This window comes from Ciconia boyciana, chromosome 7, assembly GCF_034638445.1.
Source record: "Ciconia boyciana chromosome 7, ASM3463844v1, whole genome shotgun sequence".
NCBI lineage: Eukaryota > Metazoa > Chordata > Aves > Ciconiiformes > Ciconiidae > Ciconia > Ciconia boyciana.
The window spans coordinates 66,364,219-66,387,156 of record NC_132940.1 but is presented as its reverse complement, the minus strand read 5'-3'; the positions used below and the strand labels follow the sequence as shown (position 1 = coordinate 66,387,156).

At 40.3% G+C, this 22,938-nt stretch overlaps 1 protein-coding gene across 1 annotated transcript in view; it reads right to left on the bottom strand.

Annotated features, from left to right (window-relative positions):
• The window catches only part of PLCH1 (phospholipase C eta 1), an 84,862-nt gene that overhangs the window by 14,391 nt on the left and 47,533 nt on the right, over nucleotides 1-22,938 (bottom strand). Inside the window, exons 7-14 of the mRNA XM_072867068.1 lie at nucleotides 17,604-17,697; nucleotides 14,649-14,852; nucleotides 12,938-13,058; nucleotides 11,217-11,388; nucleotides 8,254-8,361; nucleotides 5,851-6,012; nucleotides 3,014-3,085; nucleotides 85-179 (exon numbers count right to left, since the gene is read on the bottom strand). Coding sequence (XP_072723169.1) covers nucleotides 85-179; nucleotides 3,014-3,085; nucleotides 5,851-6,012; nucleotides 8,254-8,361; nucleotides 11,217-11,388; nucleotides 12,938-13,058; nucleotides 14,649-14,852; nucleotides 17,604-17,697 — 1,028 coding nt within the window. The remainder of the gene's footprint in view (nucleotides 1-84; nucleotides 180-3,013; nucleotides 3,086-5,850; nucleotides 6,013-8,253; nucleotides 8,362-11,216; nucleotides 11,389-12,937; nucleotides 13,059-14,648; nucleotides 14,853-17,603; nucleotides 17,698-22,938) is intronic.

Sequence of the window (22,938 nt, the reverse complement as noted above, 5' to 3'; positions counted from 1 at the left end):
GAGGCAGTGACATATAAATATTGGTAGTAGTAACATTCCTCTAGCTTTAACTGAGCTGTAAAACTATGGTGATTCACAGCTCACCTGTGGAGCTGCCCCGTTTCCTTCCCAGAAGGGTTTTGCTGGCTTTCTTCATCATCTGATGGACTATGGTATTTGGATGCTGCCTTCACAGCTTTCTGTTGGGGAAGAATCAAGCACAGCTGCGTCATGGGGTGGTTCTATAAATTCACATTACTGTAATGAACCATCAGGTGGGTGGGTGAGCTGCAGCAGGTTCACAGCACAGGACCAGTGTCCTACAAGGATGCAGAATGACCCCTGGGGGGTTGACAGCAGAAAACCCTGGGTGGTACGTCAAGCATTCCCATACACGTGGAGAAGGAAAGCCAACACAAAGCATCCGTGCCCTGATCTCACTCCATCTGACTCCAAGGATCCAAGCCTGCAGCCATGGAGTAGGTTTATCTGCTGGCTAGCAGACAAATATAAGAGAATTTATTTCTGCAAACTGGCCAGTCATTGCAGGCCACTGCATATTCTGCAGCTTCCCTCCCCTGCTCCCTCCTGACGTGAGCAGACAACATTGCTCCACTCTCTCCAGTACACTGGCACTGGTCCTGCTGATATTCCAGTGGATCATATCGTATTTAACAAACAGCAACACACAGTAGAATCTAAATGTACAGTGCATTGCTTCTGCCTACCTATGCTCGACCCCCTCAATGTAGAAAATTTAACAAATTCATTCATGGAGTTGAGAACAGAGTCTGGGCAAACACTTTCTTTCTGCATTTTCAAACATCATCTTTCTGCTGTCTTTTGAGCCACACAAGCATTCAAATTATTCCAATTTATTACAGTATACAGTAAAGAAAATAGCTATGATAAAAAGATTAAAATCTCAAAAGCACCTTTTTTTCATAAGCACCTATTATTTAACACAGTTTCCCATTTCAACGTTACATTTTTTGTAACACTAGCTATAGCTTCAAGTGAGAGTTTCTTTAATTCCTTTCTCACCAAGAGGTAATTAACAATATAACTGAGAGCTCCTTATCCTTTTGCTCATATGGCCAGATGCTAATCGAGCACAGATTTCTTTTCTCCTGCTGTGATACACCAATAATGTACATAATTTAGTTTGCTGTGGTTAGTGCTGAAATAGAGTTGACTATATTGGCAATGATTTGCATGGTTCAGTTTTGGAATCTGCAGGTCTGCACTGTGGTTGGCTCCTGCAGTTAACTTGCAGGAATTGCCAGCCTTAGCGTCTTTGTCCCTCCACTGGCGGTTTTTAAAGAGTTTATACGTGGATACATTTGGCAGAAGAGCTGGCTGAAGACATCACAAGTCAATATCCCTGGGTGGATAATTCTGTACCTGCAAAGATATCAATAGTAACAATCCTTCCCAAGCATCCCTCTAGCTGGAAAGGCATACAGGGGAAGTTACTGGACAGCCCTGTTGCCTCAGTCTACAATACAATCATTATTAAAAAAAAAATCTATATATACTCTTTATTTTTTTATCAGAGATGAAATGAATGGGCTTTCTAACCTGCTATATCCATTAGGATAACTAGTTGAAGTAATTACATTATTGACATACTTTCCAGCCCTCAGTGTAACCAGCAGTTTTTAGTGGCTGACTTGTCTGTGACATCTCATTCCACAGCATTTGTTTTCCCAATCAGTGAGCACAGATTACAATGTGAAGTGGCCACTATCACGCACAACAGGTACTTGCAGATCTCAACACATACCAAGTGGATAACGTGCACTTAGCTAAAGCTGCTGAAAGAAATATTACCACTTTAAACTGATGTAAGCTTATAATTGAAGTGTAAATATGAGTCTGGTATTGTCTGCCTGGAATTTCTGATGGCTCCTAGCTGGCTTCAGGGCAGATGAGCTGGTGGCTGATTAAGTTCTATGAAGTATTTCATAATCGCTGTTTTTCCTAAACTGCCCAGATTATCAATTACAGAGCGTGCTACCTGCTCAGCTGCAGCTTTCACCATGGAGAATGCTGAAGAAGAATACAGGCGTCTAGCAGGCTGGGGGCAGAGGAAGCCGCTGGTGGCACAGGGACTCGGCTGCAGACCTGCCACATGCCTCTGTCACGACAAGCCTATCTGCTGATTTACTTACTTGGTATTTGCTAATTGACTCTGGGAAGAAGGAAGCTTTCAGTTGAATGAGCTCATGCTGAGGCTACATGTTCAATAAATCCAAGCCTCGAGGCACCGTGGGAGTGTGGGAATAGGGGAGGCGGATGACAGGCACACATTCGTCAGGATATGGGAATGGGAGGAAACATGGGCGCACTGTCCCTTTTGGTGGCTGCTATCTGTCCAGCTGTAAAATGAAACCTCACGCTCATTTGAATTATATTAGCTCTTGCTTCGTTCAATAGAGCTGCCACAGTGAAGACCCAGCGAAGCAGACAATTTGACCTAGCAGCTACACAAACATATAAATAACATATGCAAACCCATGAAGAGGTCAGAAAAGAACACATTTTTACAAAGCAGGAGCCCAGAGCCAGTACTCAGTCACAGCAGTCCCTTAAAGCAAGTGGAAAGACAGTAAAAGCACACTCTGCCTGGCACTGCTCAGGCTATGAAACACGGTAAAACTGGACTGTGAATGAAATGAACGTTATCAGCTGTGCGGGCAAAGGTCTGGAAAACAAGAATACACCAAGGCATTTGTCTACCTTGCTCTTCTGCTGCTGCAAGTTTGATCAGAAAACCAGCAATTCCACATCGCTAGTAAAGATGCTCTTTCTGGTCAGGCAAGATTTGTTTCTGAGTTTGAGTGATCATCTTTAAAGGGTTCTCCATACTGCTAGCAATATTCTGAACAGCAATAAATATACCAAGTATAATCACGTAGTCTATCCTCACTGCCCCCATACACACCATGCTTGTCTCAAGCAATAAAACATACCCAGTGTCTCTAGAATGCTGTCAGATCTAGAACATCAAACAGTCTCTCATTTTACTTACTTTGTGTTTACCGAAGTTGCTCATTAATGATCGACTATGAGACTTTTTTCCACCTTCTTTTGTGTCCAGGCTCTGTGCAGAGAGAGTGCAATAAAAATTGTGACTAGACACCTTCAAAAGTATCTTTAAGGAGTCTGCTACAGTCTCTAAAAGACATAGTTCCAATCTAATATAAGTTGAAACTTATAAGTACGTCACCCTGATTCACTATTACAAGAGTATAGTGATTGCACATGAGAATAAAAGTGAATTAAAGTCTAAACACAATATACTGATCTGTGAACACAAACTGAAATCCAAAGTCTCATTACAGGACTTTTAAAATTTCTTTATATACTTGATAGCTTAGCAATCCTCTAACAGTAGGGGAAAATATTAACATTAACACTCAAGACAACAAACAACCATGTAGAAAAAACAGTCTAGCAAAACCAGGCAAGCAACAACAAAACACAACAACATTGGAAAGTGTACTTGAAAACAGCCACAAAAGGAAAAGGCGGGGAAAAAAAAAAGTCTCCCCAAACAGATAAATCTGGACTTTTCATATGCAGCCTGAAGTCTGAGTTTCACATTTATAACCATGCCCCCAGACATCAGTTTGATAATACCTGGCAGCATCTAGCTTTTTCTGTCAGAAAAGCACATCCCTTCATCTTCTAAAGAACAAAACAAATATGTAAAAGTGCTGAAGAATATTCCCGCAATGTTTCAGCACGTCTTATGAACTCAAGTTATTCCCTGTTTAGTGCTGAGTTGGAATTCACTTCTGGCTATCATAACGCTAAGGGCACTAGATGGTTTCTTCAGGTCCAAGAAAGTCAATAACCTCTGTATCTATGTTAAAAGATTTGTTCCTAGCTCAGGCTGAAAGTCTCTGTAAAATGTAGAAGGAAACCTTAGGAGATAAAGTACTTGTCTCCCTCAGACAAGAGTGAGAGCTGACAGTTTCAATAGCAAATCCAAACTAGTATCAGGCCTGACTGACAGTACCATACACTGCCCTCCTCCCTCCCCGCAAAAAACCCCACTTGATAATTACTGGAGATTAGGATGTAAGCTTGCATTGCGAGTGCCTTTTTTTTTTTTTTAAAATAATAGCAAGTCTTTGGGAAAATGAAAGGCACATCAGTGACAAAGGAAAGTGAGATTGGACCAGCAAAAAAGTAGAAAAATTTCCCAATAGATCCGTTTCTGGTACATAAATTACAGAGTCACTACTAGAAGAGAGCTTTACAACACCACCAAACAAAGCTAGTTAATGAGTTACAGAATTACCAAAACACAATGTTTAACCATTTAGTTTTCTCCTATCTAGGTCAACAGTTGATAAAAATTAATTTTCCAGTTGTTTTAACTTATGATTACTAATTGTTCAGCTCTGTATTACTTTAAGACCCTTGAAAACAACAGTCACCTACAATCAGTCTTCACACAGGACTGTTGCAGCAAGGGAAGAGGTCTCTAAATGTCCCTCAATTGACTTATTTTACATTATTAATAACATAAAGTGATAGAATTTTCTAATTGACAGATGTTTGAATAACACAGTTGCATCACTGAAGTATTTTCAGTATTCTGGTCATGTGAATGACATGTAATGGGTCATCTCAGGCATCATATCCAACACAAACACCTTGGAAATTTGCATTCTTTAAACAAAACTCCCTGCCCCCTCAGACACTAGCTAGCAGCCAAGCATTCTTCCAGATGCCAGAGAACATACCAAATGTAATTATTCTAACTCAAAAAAAAAATTGAAATGGCTCATATCTGACCATATTTACTAACATGGGGAGTTTGCTCTCTGAAATCCCACTTTTCCGACCTCAAGAAGGCCAAAGGGAACAGGCAAGCTGACTGTTCTCACACTGCAAAGCCACAGTCTGAAAGCAACCCTTCTCTGTCGGGTCAGATGGCTCCGTCCTTTGCATTCTTACAGCCGCTTCCCACCACCATGCAGCTCTGACCAGAGGTCTCAAGCATCAGCACAAGCAGAGTACGTTTCCCATAGTCAAGCCTGGCTTCAGGAAAAACTCTCAATAGGTCCAGCCTCGGAGAAAGAGGTTGATAAGAACTACATAAACCCTACAGAGTGGGAAGATGTGCAGAAGGCAGAGCTACAGGTACTTGACCTTTAAGAGTTACAGAGTAGGTTACAGAGTAGGCACATCCCCCACAGAACAAGTCACTCTCTAATTTAACACAACTGGGGTTTGCATCCAGTTGAGGTGAAAGTATGGTAACCGTGGATTCAAGGTACTAACTGTCTATCGATGTACCTGAAATTCCGACACATTTTACTGTTTTACAAAAATAGTTTGATGTCAAAAAGGAAAAGAAACATACCATTCTTGATATGAAACAGTCTGGGCATGAAAAAACAGAACCTTGCTTAGGGCAGTAAAAGCACAATCCTGTGTTTTAGTGCTATACAAAACAGCCATCAGCATTACAGGCAGACAACGCTTTCAGTTCCCACGGCCAGTCTCGATAGGACTAAGGCGATAGAAAAAGGACCTTTCCCCAACAACCTAGACACAAACAAAATTGCTTGACACATGCTTGCAATATTGGTACTTACTGAATTAGCTGCTTCCAAGTTTTAGAAGGAATAAACCAGATTAGAACATATTGAAACAACATACCCTTCACATTTGACCATTCAAATTATCTCATTAGATATTTTCCTGAAATAGTTCCAAGTTTTCATTTTGGATAAAACAAATTTTCAGAAGTTGTTCATAAGTTATCAGCTTTGTCATCTGAGAAATGTGCAATACACATTGCATTGTCTAACATTCGACAGAGCGTGCGAAGGGGAAAAGCCCACATACCTGTTTCAGGTTAACATTTAAACCCTCATGAGTTGCCTTTAGCAGTGCTCTCACAGTGAAGCTGTCAGGATCTTCTTTGTCCCTGATTTGGGATTCTTTTATCAGAGATTCCAGTTTTGTTCTTATAAAAGATTCCACCTGGTGCTCAGTTGCGCCATTACTCTGAAAGACATTAAGAAATCCAGTTAAAGTAGATTATTACATCCATCACTTCCGGGACAGCCTGAGGGAGCATTACACACGCTTCAGGCCATGCAGCACTCCCAATATTTCCTTTCTCTGTGCAAGAAAAAGCTTCTTGCTAATCCTGCCTGATTTTGCCTTTTCTATTGGTGGCTTTTACTGCTATTTCTGTTTTCCTTTTTTCTCTTTAGTCCTCCCAGGCATAATTTAGCCTGCCTCACCAAAGCACAGTCCACCCTTGAACCTGGCCCTGGTGTTAGCTCTTTTTTTCAAAACAATCACAAGTCTGACCTTTTCTTTCAGAAGATGGCATGAATTCTCAGCTAATGCACTTACACCCTTCCTCCAAAATATCAGACAACCTAAGCATCATTAGATTCCTGCTCCAAACAGCAAGACAAAGGAAGCAATTACTGCTAACAACAGTTGTTTGGACTACACAGACACAAGCTAGTCTCTTACATAAGGTACTTAAAATAAAAATGGATCTTATAAAACAACAGCGTGCACCTAGCATTCCTCTGTCCGTGGGGTGTGAGATCTCTCCCGAGACAGGAGAGGAACACAACTGTTCTGTCCTAGCATGTTCCCTTTCTAGCCCCAAAGACATACTGTGTTTTGCACTGGCTTTAAGGATTGCCAAATTTTGTCTTAGGTCCTTCTGTTGAAGAAAGCATCATCTCATCAGCAGCGCTCAAGCCATGTTAGTAAAGCATGTGTGGATGACAGACTGCTCCTGTTGAACAGCACGTAACAATGAATCAGGCGTTATCTTGGTTCAGAACTGGTTGAGCAATGTTATCTCATCTTACTATACCCATAATTAGAGTTATGTTCATTCAATATATACTTTCTCCCCTGAACTTATACCTGTGGAATTTTGTACCTGCACTTAAAACAATCATATTCCTAAAGATTTATGGGATTGGGAGTCTTCAAGCTTCCTTATAAATTCGTTAATGCCAAATATTTCCAATTCCGTAGTAAATACTAACAGAAATATAACATTCTGAGTCATTGAGCAAGCTGATTTTATCCTAAGCTTCAAGCATTTCCTGCAAGGCTGTACTTCTGTATGAGACTGTCTTGTGGAACATAGGGGTTGAATGAAATCCAAGTGCAATCTAACCTCTAAATAATTAAGAAATGAATTAATCATTATTTTGTCCAGTAGCATAAAGGGGGTTTGTTTATCTAAGGGGGGGTGTGTGTGTCAAATCAGCCCTTCTGTGTGGTGTACTTGAATCTCCAAAAAGATGTTGCTGACATCAGCATTTTAGCAGCATCAGGGTAGGGGAAGAACCGGCATAAACACACGCTTCCTCTGAACCAGTTCAGATGGGGACTTCCGTTACCTGTAAAGCAAATCCCAAGCTATTCTGAAAAATCTTCAGTTGCTAATAGCAGGCATAAATGGTACAGAGAAATTAAAAGCTCAATATGTAAACCAAAACCAGTTCATGAGAACTACAGATAGGTGTGTTTCCATGTGGCACCAAGGCAAACTCACTGGGCTACATTCAAAAGTGGAGATAAACGTTATACTTGCTAAATATTCATTTGAATTCAATCTATTCTTTCTGTGTCTCCCTAGATAGTATTTATCTTATTCAAAAGTTTTAACTGGTGAAGCAAGGCTGCCTCCCAACTAGAAAAAAGCACCTGCTGGATAACGTGTATTAGCATTGCACACCAGTTTCAGTTTTTAGCAAAAAAAGAGTTAATAAAATTAACAGCAGAAAAACAAATGGGGAGTTAAGAAATCAAGGGAACAGAAAGCAATCTTCAGTGTCCAAAAATAAGAAACAGGAGCACTGAAAATAATGTTTCACACATTTTTTTTTCATTTGTATGTCTCCTTTCATAATTTTCATCTAGAAATTGTGTAGCAATTCCATCATGCCATTGCTTTGAGTACTACACATTTGTATCTGAAAAAAGGCTAGCATGCTTATAGTGCTGGCATCAATGTTTTCAGTCTGGTGTACCTAAAGTACTTACATCTGTTATTTATATGATTTAAATGACAAAGTGAGCATTTCCAAACAACGTCATTCCATATCTAAATGTGGAATTATTTAACTTCTGTATCTTAAAGGCCTGACTTAGAAATCAAAGTTAAAAACTCTAATCTGCTAACAACTGTAAGTAGGATTATGGAGTGTGCACGTAAGAAATGTAGAGAGGTAACAGTTCTGGGAACTGTGTATATGCACATACATAGCAGGGCTTTAATTTGCAGTCATCTTCAATTTCATCAGCGCTATCCTCATCTGAAACTTCTCCTTCCTCAGCATCTGCTCCAAGACTGTGTGGCAACTTTTTACCCTAAAATGAGGAAAAAAAATATTCACAATAAATGCACACATGGTCAGTGTTATTTAGTGCAAAGACCAAAATAGCCCATTCCTCAACTATTCCTTATGTAAATTGTGACCAGAGTTTAGAATTGGTTTTCAGAGAGTCTCATGCAAACTAGCTCCAGATTATCACAGGTGATAATTTTAGTATTTCTGGAAGAGTTTGTTACTGAAAAAGCTTTGCAAGCTCTTTCAAAAAAAGCATACCATCTCCCATCTCTGGAGCAAGCCAGCAAGTGTCCAAAAGATTTTTTTTTGAGTTGACTCCCTGATATTTCAGGCTTACCCCTAGCGAGCAGACTGTTGTATACTTAAAACTCAAAAAATCAGAAGCTGAGATTTTATTATAGCCTCTTCATCAGAATGGAAAATGCAGACACAAAAGAACTCACTGCAAGCAGCCATCAACATGAAGGAAGCAGCAAAGCCTATTTTAATATTGCATGCTCATGCAAGGGTGTAGTCAGCAATCCAAAAGTAGTCGCTAATCCAGTACTGTAAATGTCATATACCTACATTAGAAAGGAACTACTTTAATTCCATGTCTAGTTTCCAACATCTGATTAGAGTGGTGAGCATCAGAGGTTATTGGCTACTTCTGGTTAAAAAAAAAAAAGGCTCCAACAGATCAATTATCCTTCTTAGAACATTTGTCTTGAATTCTCCTGTATGATCGCTTATATGATCGCCCAATGACAGAACCTTAGAAATGTTGGCTATGGGACCTCTGAAGGTCTCTGGTCCAATCTGCCACTAAAGGAGGATCGTCACCAGCTCTAGATGAGCTTTGCTTTGACGAGTCTTGCAAACTTTCAAGGGTGGAGACTCCCCCAGCCCTCTGGGCAACCTCTTCCAATGCTGCAGTGCCCACAGCTAGAAAAGCTTTTCCTGCCATCCAGTCTGCACCTCCCAAGCTGTAACTTATGGCCATTGCCTCTTGCTTTACCATCTGCTACTTAATAAATCACCTATTCAACTTTTGTGTTATTACATCTGTGTCTTCCTCACTGACTGCAGAAATGTTTGCAGTCTACCTGTTTCACCGGTGACAGAGGTAGATAAGAATTGCACTCTGATTTCTGCAGAAATGAAGAGGATTGATTTATAGACTGCATTTTGAAGTTAATAATGCTGCCCTGCTAATGAGTGGGTCAAATTCACTTCACACTGGCACCTTTATACTGGCTTAAACTCATGAGCATTATTAGAATTACTCTTCATATACACTAGCAAAATGAAAATTATGCCATGACTTGAAATTGTTTGGCTAATGAATCAATACTGTATTTCAAAGGAAAATGGATAAAACAGAGCAAAATAGCAGCAAAAAGATGAGAAACTGGCTTACTTCTCAACAAGATGCTGATTCCTAAATATGATTTTACCTTTTCCAACAGGGCTGCCTACATTGAGCAGGAGGATGGGAGACAGGGCTTTGTGAAAACATACTGTGATGCTTAAAATTGTATTCCTCATTCTGAAAACGTTAGCTCAGCTCCACACCATTCTGTAACTACTCACAGGGTTTCAGCACTGTTAGCTGAAGAATCGAATTAAAGTTACAAACTCCAATGTGCTAGGAAGAGCAGCTTAAAAGTTTATGTAAGAACAGCACAGCACCAAAGCTCTCTTGCCTTTTGCGCACTGACATAGTATTTCAAGCCAGGTTTGCCGCATGACTGACATTACATACTATTTTGTTTGACTCCCTAAAACACCAACACTACACGCTTGCATAGTTCATTAACTAGCAGTTACACAAGAAAACTGATTCAGTGAAATTCAAAATCACAGCTGAGCACTCAAACGTTTTCTAATTCAGAGTCAGCTCTGTCCAATACATGGAAATATGTTCAAACCAACATTAAACCAAAATTCTGAATGCTTGTAGCCAGCTTGATACAGAGGATAGAGGGGGGAAAAAAACCAGTATCTCAAGAGCTCACAGTGAAGTAACTGTCCCCATGTGCCAAAGTAAATTAGACAATCTAATAAGCCACAACTCTATTAATCATCCTCTCAAAGGTCTGCCTTGCATTTCTTTCTTATTATATCCATCTTGGTCTTTGAAATTCCTTTTAGAGCAAATCCATTTATACTGAGAGGCTTAAACAATTAATCTTGCATACAACGCTAACTACAGCGCTCAAGGGCCTCCTCTCTCGCTGCTCCTTATAGCCGCCTTCTGAAGTGCTCTTCTTTCATAAACACAGCTGATGAACCATGAAAACAGTTTCATTTCATGAACTACTGCTCATAGCAGGGTGAGGGGGAAATGCAAGAAATTTTCAGACACTTCTATATTACTCCAATATACTGTGTCCAAGGAGGGACTGTAGGATAATGTTTAGATACTATAGGGATATGAACCATACAGAACAATATCCACTAATAACAAATTAGACAAATTTCAAAAAAAAAAAGAAAATAGCAGGTTCAGGTAACTGTGTCACAGTTCCTTCTATTCATAACAATGCATTTTATATCATTTTTCTGCTCTCCTGACTCAGTGCTAAGATTTAAAAATAAGCACCTTTGTCTTTAAGACTCTCAGATAAGATGCTTAAGAAACAGAAAGAATTTTCTTTCCACTGCTGTTGATATCAGCTCCCTGTTGAAACTCTTACAGAAGTACTCTGGGACACTCCAAGGTAAACTCTGTTTCAATGTCCCCGAAAAACTCAGAATTTTAACTCACTCAGTGCATCTGTACTATTCCACATGGTACTGCTAAACTGGTTCTCCAAAGCCAAAGAAATTCTATGATAAATATCACATGCTGACTTTTGTTGCATTTTGAACACGCCGCCAGTAGCAAGTTACCTTCACTAGGATTTTCCCTTTCAAATTTTGAGGGCTAGGAAGCTGTCTGGAATCTCCAGTGATTACAGATGACAAGTCGAGTTTGTCACCAAATATCTCCTTCAAGTACTGAGCGATCTTCTTTTGCTGTTGAATACTGCAATGGTTTTCAATAGAAAGTATCACTGGAAACCTAGAAACAAAACCCCCAGACATTTTCATAACTGTGTTTTAAGAGCGAAGACCTGCACAGCTTACCACATAAACTGATTTAAGCAGTTTGCTTTTGCATTGTCAGTAGTCTGGAAACAAACTCACTTTGGGAGGAGTCTGCACATGAGCTCCCAAATCCCTGCCCTGTCAGAATCCCTAGATAGTCCCTGCAGGCGATTCTGCCTTCTCCCTCCAACCCTACCCACTAGCGCACAGGGCGACAAAGTTTGCAACCGATGATCGCTGAGTGCGAGGCACAGAAACTTGCAATAAAGCTCATCAGCAACGCAAAGCCTTTTTGTTCTACGTAGCTGAGCAGAAGTTACACTATTCCTTTGCAAGCCACGTACAAAGTCTTCATAAGCTGTAAGTGATCAGGAAGCTGCTCCTGGAGAAAAGTGTTTTGAAATCAACAGATTCAAAGGAATTGCTAACTCCTCTCTGTTCATCTTCCGAAGATTGATAGCTGCATGAACAATTTGCCTTTGTCTTAATAAGTGCAGCTGCAGCGAGTCAGACCAAATCTCTGAAGATGCCCAGACTCTGGAGAAGGAGAACTATTTAGCAATACTTTCCAGAATACTCTCTCAGGCTCCACGAATTTGCAGCTCGGTTTTCTTGAGCTAAAGGCATTGTTTCTGTATATAACAGCCTATTTCTCCCACAAATTTGCCCAGTTGTTTTCTAAACTCTTGGCAGCCCCAGAATCCTGGGGATTCTGGCAAGGAACCCCAGAGCCCAACTACACACCAAATGAAGAACCACCCCATCTTTCAGTTTTGAATTCACCAGCTCTTATTTCTAATCAATAACACCAAACTCTTGGGCTCAGGTTTTTTGGGGGTGGTTTGTTGTTTCCCACCCCCCCACCCCCCCCCCACACCCATTGTCAGGTCTTTTTTTTTTTTCTTTTTTAAATAGAGAGAAGTAAGCATTTTCCCTTTATTCTCTCTAAACTACTCAAAATTCTATACACCCACTCATGATTTGAGACTGTTGTATATATATAGTTAAACTGCATGATTTTCATAACAAACTGTTATATAGTACCATGGCAAACAAAATAGAATCTTAACATTACCCCACATCTCAGTATTTCCTCATACCACATGAGACAGCTTTTCAATTTTCCTACTGAAATAAAGTCTTTTCCTTAGGTAGAGAATATTACAGTATTGATTTTTAAGCAGCATTTCCCTGTGGATATGAGTGTGAAGTTCTGTTCAAACAAAGGAACAAAATCTGTAGATATTCAACAGTCTCAGACTGTTCAAAATCCAACTGAGTTTACAATGCATGAAAAGTCTTTCTAACTTAGGCTGAACTTTCTAACTTGATTGATAGAAAGAGCTCGTGCAGCTGAACAATAAATATGACACAGGTAATAAACAGGGGAACAGAATCAACTTTGAGAAATGACAATGCATTTACAGGAATATACGTACTTCCTCACGCTGATTGTCAATTTTGACATGGGATTAACTACACAAAACAGACAGGTGTAGTTTCAAAACTGACTCTACACTTACTCATTTTTGATGAAGGCGTATTTATTGATAGTTTCTGCCACATCACGGAAGAGTATTTTAGAAGTAAGAGTATAGCCATGGTGCACTACCGGGTCTCCATCGGGACCATCCCAGCAATCCACTATTAAGACAAAAAAAAGCTATGCATTAAGAGATGCCCATGATCTTATACATTTCTGCTGATCTTGCTTGCCAGCAGGACTCATGTACACTACTCAACCATGCAGGTGTCAACAAGTTTCTTCCAATCTATTATGACCTACCAATTGAGTTAAGACGAACAAGATGGTCTTTTCTTATATCAAATGAGAAATCTACAACCTAAAATTGTTTTTCCCCCTTATATTCAACTGAGGTTTTTTTGTCATATATATGAAATTACAAAAGTGTAATAGGCCAAGTAATGTTTACAGCTATCTCTTGGGAAAGCAGGTTCTGCTTCTGACAAACTATTTAAAAGCAACTTAGTCTTTTTCCACTCCCAATTAAACTTGCATAACTGACTATAGTAAGAGTAGCATCAAATCCATCACATGTAGAATGGACTAGGACAGTAATACTTTTTCTAATGAATTACTGTACCCTGGATTTAGACCAAACTTGTCACTACTGTTGCCTCTACAAAAAGTTAAAAACGTCACAAAGAGAAAGCTACAGAGCTATTACCTAGGCTGTACAGCATCTGCAATAGTTTTGATGTCAAGCAAAATAACATGCTACCATGCATTTTAGAGAACTTTCCTACAGAAGGGCAAGTACAGTGATAGACCACCCAATTTTCTCAGGTTCACTTTCTCTAATTAATTTTTAAATTCAGATTAACAAATTGTTCTTCCAGAGATGAGTTTTGTAATTCTAGTCATAAAAAAATTAATATTGAGTTTAAATTTGACAAAAGACTTTATTCCACCCCAAATCTTGAAGAGAAAAATACTAATGTTTTGTTATTATTTAAATCATGCAGAACTTAAACAGGAATCCAATGCGATCTCCAGGCTATCAGATAAAAAGCATCTTGTTTTCTTCCACCGGCATCCAGCCAACAAAACGGCATCCTACCTCCCTTTTGTGGCAGACCAAGCCCTAGTTTCTCAGCTCTAAGATGGTGACAGAATTCATTGCACAGCTGCGCTGACAGAAGGCACTATTTGCTCACCTGTCCTCCTCCTACGGGCACTTTTCATCTTCCCTTTGCATCCGGAGGAGGAACTGCATATGCAAACGCCTGCTTTCCCATTCCGCTTATAAAAGGAAAAGGTCTTTGCTGGCTCAGCTCATTCTGACCAGTGTGGATTAGGAAGCACTCCTGTGAAGCAGTAACCTCCAGCACAGGGGAACTGCAGAGCAGAACAACCAGGGCTGCTCTGCTGGAACTGCAGGGCCCTAAACAGATGCCTGCCCATGGCCTTACTGGGGCTTGTGCAACAAAAAAATGCTTCACATAAACATGAGACCACAGAAAACTTGCACTGAGTGAGAAAAGCATAACAACAGAGCAGCAGGCAGGAAAAAACAGTGGTGTCTATGAAGTTGGTCTGGGAAGGTCATTCCCAATAGAAAAATTCCTGTTTAGACTGCTAGAAAACAGGAGTTTACCAATGAAGTTAATCAGACAGTGAAGCATTAATGCTTCGAGTTTGCCACTGACTTTGCGCTTAAAAGAAATACCCAACGTACTTCTCACAACTAGCGAGTGACACTACAAACATACCTTCAATACATCGACAACCATCTTGCAGCACTCGCGCATACATCTCCACTCTGGACTGGGACAGCAGTTGGTCTCCTGTCAGGTATGTATTGTGAGATGAAGCAATAAAGTAGTTACAAAGGGGTTGATCCATATCCTGATGCACTTCACAATGCAGTGGATTAAATATATCACAAGCAGGACTGCGCATGAAGTTGGTGAAGCCTTTGAACAAAGAGAAACAGTTTTACCATGGATGCGGTATATCTTACCAAGCGAATGATTTGCACTCTAACACTTTCCTCCGTTTATGCTTGTCAGTGCTAACTCGTGTCTCCAAAACCACTGAATCACATAGTAGGAATTAATCTGCCGGTACCCCATGTTTCCAGCATATTAACTGCTATCTGTGGCTTGCCTGGTTCTCTGCAAATTGAAGAGGCTGCACAGACTCAGTCCACTGCTGGCACATACACAGGTATTTCTTTTTGAAGCCTATGGAAGTTCTGACACCTTTGAGAAGAATACCTTCCCAAGATCCAACCCTTGTCCCCAGGCAGTTTTCAAACAGCTTTGAACTAGAAAAGGAAATATAATCTAGAAAGACACTTTTATGACTGCCAAAAAAAAAAGTCAACAAGCATTCACAAAACATGACATTGAGCTAAGCTTCTTCAGAAATTAAGTAGCAACCAATAGTAAAAAAAGAAAGTAGGATTCTAAGAGAAGCATAAAAGCAATGAATAGTAGCTATATGAGAAGTCTGAAAAACCCCACAGATCAATACAGCCACTGCCCAACCTATTTTCAGATCTGATGTTTCATTCAGACCCTCAAAAGGGGCAGATGACAAAAATGCACATGTAAAAATTCTCCAAAACCCTGGAGAAGCTCCCTACGCCAAATCCAGTGCACAGACTAAGACAAGTGTGCTCAAACCGCTTTCTGCAGTTCAGACAAGACCACTCCGCTAATAGGCGGAACAGAAGGTGTTATTGGTTTTGTTAGAATTGGTGGAAGAAAGTGTCCTCCCTCACAATTATTCAGTGAGGTAAGAATGATCTCTTCTAGATGCTCCTGCAAACAGACAGTAGGCAGCTAAACCACAAGTCATCACTGTTAGAAAAACTTTCTTTTCCTCCTCCTTCTTAAACTGGTATCCCCTACCCCCTCTTGATTCTTGTTAAAGCATCAGTGTAAGAAAGAAATTGGGTCAAATACTTAGGCAGCATCAGTCCACATTTCCTGGGACGCTGAATTGTGCCTTGGAGGGTGAGTGACCTGCTTAGAGGAATATAGCTGGGTAGGTGGAAGGGAGGGAACCTCAGCCTCACGTTCAGCAAGATGCAAAGGATTTGAGATGCGCACCATGTTTCCCTCAACGGACCCTTGTCATGGTAACAGGTAAGAGCTATCCTGTTCTGCTCCATCACAAGCGTGACATCTTGTGAATAAGAGGAAGCAGAGGAAATCCCTCAAATACCGGGAAGCAGAAGAGATGTAGGATATGACACCTGCAGGAGTATAGGTTTGGTATTCTGCAGATCTGCCAGGACTTCATGCTGCTGTTGACGCCCCATGGCTCCCAAGTTGAGAAGCAATCTTCAGAAGGTAGCAACAGCATCAAGAACAAAAGAAAAGAACACGCTCCTACCCAAGTTAAAGAAAGATCTGTCAATTTATACAGAGCACAGGACAGAAACAGGAGCCAAACTGACATCCTGACTTGGAAGCAAATGCTTTTTTTGAGTTTATTGCTGACACTCAGGCTCTGTCCCTATGCTGCTCCTTTGCTGTAAATAAGCAGTACTGCCACTGAAGATACCATGTAGACAAGGTAGCAGCCACCCAAAGGGCTGCACTGCAGCACAGAGAGCAGGGGGCTCGTGCTAGCCAATTCACTAATCTAGCCAATCTCACTCTAGTTTACAGCTTTCTCTATGCTGCAAGTTTGTGCGAGAAGATGGTACTTGGTTTATAACCCTGTAAATCAGATCACCATCTGTTTTAAAAATACCTCCTTTGAGAATGAGAAATGTAAAATATTTCCAAGGGATAGTGCAAACAATACCAACCCTGAAAGCAACTCAAACATAAAAGCAGCAGCAGTAAGACTAAAAGGAACAGAAATGCTTTCAGAAATTTTTTTTTAAAATGTCACAGCTTGTTCATTTTGCTTTCCTTATTTCAGTTTAAGTGCAGTGCCCTGGGTCACACCACAAGCTTGTTTAAGATCTTGGAGGCCATACCCAGGCTTTAAGTACCATGCGGAGGAAGATTTCTCCTTCCCCCCCAAATCACCATGTAAATGATGTTGCTTCATGAAAGCTATCTTCTGGGCAAATTAACACGCTACAGCATTTAATCTATTTCATTCCAATTCAGATTTTGATTTGATACTAAGTTGGATTCTGAATAAATATACCATTTACAATTGCTTCAGCAAACAAGGTGAATAAGGTTTTAAAACCCAAAGAAAATATATTTTCTTATATATTTAGTATATATATACTATATATATATAGAGTATATAATTATATCTTATATAATTTATTTCACATAAGTATAAATCAATGGATTGTACAGGAGCAATTCCAGATCTACAGAGACAGAGCAGAATGAAAACTTTGCTTTTATTACTTCAGTTAGAACAGGCTACAGTATAAAATATAGTATAGAATGTTTTATGCTTGTGTTTTACAAATACACAGTTAGCAATAAACTCATGCAAGCCTAAGGCATTCACATTAGTGTATGACGGCTATGATGTATCGCTGTATAACACTAGCTGCTAATTTGCCCCACCTACTCTCATCTCTCCCATGTCTCACAAAAATGCACCTACATTACTGGCTGCTGATCATCTATGTAACTTTCTATCGCAGTCAAATATTATAAACTACACCAAAATGCTGTTAAAGCTTTCTATTCCACTACAGTATATCAAGACAAAACTAATTTAAAAAAAAAAATTACCTTCTATCCCAAGAACATTTTGCTTCTTGTTTTCTTCTGATACTTCAAACTTCTGTATGATGTCAAGACAATATTCCGGTGTCACATTATTCATCTGCACAAAAACAACAGTGTCGGTACACTTATTTTTAATACCGTGTCACCAGCACGTCAAAATCAACTTCAGGCTTCTGGGTCCAGTTGAAAAACCTTATGATCAAACATCAAGTTCAGTCAAAAATGAACAGACCAGTCAGTAACACCACTGTAAGAGGACTAAGATTTTGATTTGATTTTTGTCAGTGCTGCACAAGCCTCACAGCTCTTACCTTTGAGGAGAAAAACAGGAGTGAGAGGTAGTGCTCACTTAAAAGCTGTGTCATTTTAGTTTAAAGATTAAAATTAGCTGTTAAGCACACTTAATAATAGTTGTACTGGGCAATAGTGCTGAAATGAGAACTATGAAGTTATATTCTTTAATATAATCTACTTAGACATGCAAAAAGATTTGGCAGGGTTTGATTTCATTTTCATGCATTTTCCACTTCTGTGATTTCATTACTTCCAAGAGAGTTCACTACAATATACAGGCCATGAGATAAATAATTAGGTTCTGAAATGAAAAACAGCAGTTCTTCTGAAACAAACAAGAGTTTTGTCATCAGCTTCAACTAGCCCACAACTGAAGTCCTAACTGACTAGTGGGGCCAGAGTATCACCATGCACTTATATTTCTCTAAAATTAAAGGAAAGAAGTAGCTTCTGTCACTCATCTTTTCTCACCGCTGCCCCCCTTAAGTTATAGAGAACCAAAGTGAAAACTAAGATTGGGTGTATTTAATTTCCTCCACTAATAATATCACAGGATGGCAATGATGACACTAAAACCTTTGGCAGCTTATTTGTACCATTATCCTGTTTACTGTTTGTACTCTGCATCCTTTGCCAAAGCAGCTCAAACACCCTGGCATGTGGAGCAGTCTGGAAGTAAAGGAACATGCAGTCCCCGCTCTTAAATAGCATGTCATCTCTGTTAACATCACTGCTTCAGGCAAGGCAGGAGTGAGGCTAGTCATCCTGCAGATTACGCTATTTATTGTTTAAATCCAAAAACGGTCACTCTGTGAACTGTTCTCTTACTAATGGAATTCTCTTTCAGATGGCAAAACCAATTCCATTGACTCTGCTCTGCCTGTAGCCTACAATGAATTTGCGCTTTCCATTATTTCCCGTAGCTCAGTATTCCCAGCATTGGCATTCAGCTATATGGAAATCTTCTAAAAGTAAGTTGACCCTCAATCTGGTCTTCTCTAAGGGCCTGATCTTGCCAAGTGCCAAGTTCCTCCTAAGAAACGTGGGTGCCATGACTGACCATATCTCGTAACACCTAAAAGGCTACAGCCTAAGTACGAAAAATTACCAGAGGAGGGGAAAAACTAGACGTGTCAATGTTAGAAGTGTAGTAACAGAAGGCAAGTGAGCAGTTCAAGTCATATGGTGACTCAAGCTGAAAAACTTGGAGATATTTTCCAGCCTTTCTCTCCTTCATCCTTCCCTCTGTTTTCTCTCTTACACAGGGAAAGCATGGCTCAGCCCATTTCCTTCTCCAAACATTTTATTCATATCTCCTAGCTAAGCCAACAATATGAGGTGCCTGCAGGAATTACACAGGATAATAGGAATGAGAACAATTCAGTAGAGAAAATAACTGATTATCCTAGCTGAAGTAGATGTTGCTGTTTGATTGCAAACACTATTCAAAGCAGGCCCCTCTTCAGCACAAGCTGGCTAGAATTAAGTTTTTCATTATCCCACATGGCTCCTTGATGGCTGAGTGGCAGGGTACTTGTGTGCTCTAGGAACAAAAATGTCTAATCTAGTCCAAAGCTGCATCTGGTAGGGAAAAGTCCACCGATTTGTGCTTCTTAATTGCAGCTTGAGAGACAATGACTTAGGCTACTCATTTAAATTGGTTTTCATTACGTTTTAAAGTATTACACTAAAAATAATATCAAATAATAATGATCATTATTGATGACTGAATACTTGGATACATGGATTATTGAAGATGGTCAATACTGGGAGCTTCCAAAATCTCTTGGATACATGGCTACTTTTTATATTCCTGATTAAAAGCTTTAATATGGATGCAGATATGCTCTTTAAAAGAGTATCAGCCTTTGAATAACCAATAAGACCTTGGTTTTTAAGTAAGTGAACTACCAATTAATTTTCCTAAAATAAGATCATACAAAACTACAAAAAAGCAACATTATCCCTAATCTTCAGTGTAGAAGTATAAGAAGAGGGAAATCACTTTTGATTTCACCAGTCTCACTGGAAGCAGGTCAGATTGGCAACCTATTGCCAAAAATCTAATGCCATCTGAAGCTGCAGCGCACTGCAGTGCCAGGCACTGGGAGAGCCCTCTTCTGTCAGAGGCCCACAAGCTAAGAATGGGAATCGTTCTCATTTCCCATTCTCATGAGAAAGGAGATAAGAGAAAGGAATGTAAAGTAGAAGAGAAGTTAGAAAAAACAGGAAGGAGAAGTTCAAAAAGCAGTGCAATGCTAATAACAGGCGTTCCTAGACAGGACGCCAACCCACAGCGTGTCAACAGTGCCCTAATGGTTTAGGCTTTAGTTGTTCATAGTTAATCATTCTATAAGAAAAATCAAAATATAAATAATAAAAGCAAAGATATTCTTCCAATTTCAGTGCAAGATGTCGATGTAAGATGTCATGACATATCCAGTCACCACATAAATCAGTTATACCGATTATCCTTTTGGGTAAGCATGAGAAAGGGAGGCAGGCATCAGCTTGCTTTCCAGTTGAGAGTCTGTGTTGCTGCAATAAGGGCTTTTTGTGGAAAGTAGCAAGGATTGATCAGGCATGATGATCTGGTACTGTCTTCCTCGTCTGATATTAACAAGCTCCACGGTCTCTCCTCGTTTCAAAGTCCATGTACCAACACTGATATTCTTATAATTTCCTATTCCCTTTGGGATACTGGTTCCTGATATCCTTCAGTATCCACAGTTTCAGATCACAGCCTAACATATACTGACATGCCCTGGCATATACTGTCTCATTGTATCCCTTTAAAATGTCTTCAGAGAGGGCAATCAGTAGTTTCAAAACATTAATTTTCTAAAAGTGTACTTAATCCCCACTTCTTACCACTTTTTGTCATATTTTCACTATTCACCACATCACTAGTTATTCCTGTGATACTGTATAATTAGTGTAGACAAGTAATAAAAGTAAACTTATTCTCTCAAGCAGGCTTAACTCAAAATGCACTAGCCCATATTGAATAATTAAGGAAAAGCTTTACGTAATTATATGTGCATGTTCCAAGGGTGTAATTGTTACAAAATTACTTTCTCTCCAGTTCAATTAAAATGAGCGGGGGCATTAATTTTTGCCACCAGTTTCATTTGGGCTGCGTACGGCAGCAGCCATTTTAGAAGATACTGGTTTGGTACTGATCCGATGGCGTGGTATTAACATTTCCATCTCGTTCCTGTCACTCAGGAGCACAACAGGGCATATCATACAATATGCAGCACTTTCCTGGAGCATGCAGAGAACGCTGCTGGAGGCAAGCTCTCAGCGGGCTGTCCTTTTTCTCAGGACAGATGAAAACTGTATTGCAAAGTAACTGATCCATGGTAAGGCAGCAGGTGGCAAGCAGGCACATGGGAAACCTCGCCCTCAGAAAACCAAAACTAAACATTTCAGGTTTGTAGCAGCAAAGCAGCCTTGTAACTGCATAAAACCATCAGCACAAGTGCTGAAAAGGTCTCTGCTATGACTGAAATAAAAGCACTTGATGGGATATGGACACAGCAGAAGGGAGGAGGGAAGGACAGACAGCAATCAGACAAGAGCTACAGGCTGGCTGACCCCTGAACACAGGGCAGCATCACTACGGGGCTCCCAAGACAGGGGCAGGAGGCGGCCATTCACTTCATGATGCAGGTCCAGAATGGCCAGCAACTACAAAGTTCCTCCTCAGCACAGAAGACTATGTTTGTACAGCCACCTTCACCCATGCCCCACTACCCAAAGACAAGTATGAGACAAGCTCTGCCAGTCAAAAGAGCCTGGAGATCCTGCTGTGGAAGCAATCTGTCATTTGGCAGGAGATCAGTTTCTGGGGAGGACCAACTCGGACACTGATACTGGTTTATTAGGAGAGGGCACTCCCATAGGGACAACCCTCAGGCAGACAGACATGACCAGACATCCAGGGATGTTCTTCCCTCACAGCCACTTGGGCTAAGAGGACTGCAGGACCAGGAGTCATTCCAGGAAACCAGTCTAATTTCTGCTCTTCTGACATTTGAAGCCATATAATTGCAATTTCAATAGCAATGAGCTGAGTTTAACTGCACCTACATGGAAATAATCTGATTCACAAGCTCTGGGGTGAAGGCAACAAGGAGCTCTCCTAAAAAAAGAAGCCAGCTTAGCAAGTGAACAAAAAACCCAAACTCCTTTTGTTCCATCCTCAGGCTGCAGAATACTTAAAAGTCTTGCCAAAAGAGTAGCAGATGGAGTTGGACAGACTGTCCACAGATTTCCAAGCAGCCAGACAAGAGCAAAAACAAAATGCTGTGTGGTTGAAGGCACTTGAGAGCTGCGTTATGATTTGAACCATTATTAGCTTTTGAAGGCAATCTTACCTTACCCAAGGACATTGTTATTACATCTGTGTTCTGAAAACATTAAGGGGTAAATCTCTAACACTGTTAATACTGGGAAGTGGAAAGACCAAAGGGAAGAGGCAAAGAAAGTGCAAGGTGCTTCTAAACTAAACTGCCGAGAGGTTCATCGACAGGAGATCATGCTTTTACTCTTTTTGTTGTTTGTTTTTGGAATAATGTTGAGCAGAGTATTTATAGCCAATATCCCTGTTCAAAATTCAGCATTTTGAGTAGCGTGTAGACAGAGAAGAGGATGCAGTATGCCAGATTTGACAGTCAACTTGTTTCTTCTGCTGCATCAGTAGTTTCATAATGTCCTTGTGCACCCACAAAGACAGCTCTTCTGCCTCTTTCACATGTTTTTCTTCCTGCTCCAGGTCCCTGAGTGCCCTCTCACGCCACTGCTCTTCAGCTGTTCTGGGCACTTCAGCATCTCCATGACTATGTCCTCCCTGGAGCATTTCTTTGCTTTCTCATCAGTGTCAACCCCGCTGCTGCTGCTGCCAAGGGTGCTCCACTGAAGGACACCCAAGAAGGCAGCAGTGAATAAAAAGGAAACAAAGGAAGAAACAGCTAGCTCAGAAGACTTAGGGCATTAGCATAAAGGGAAAAAAGATAAAAACATTCCGTGCTTTAAAGTT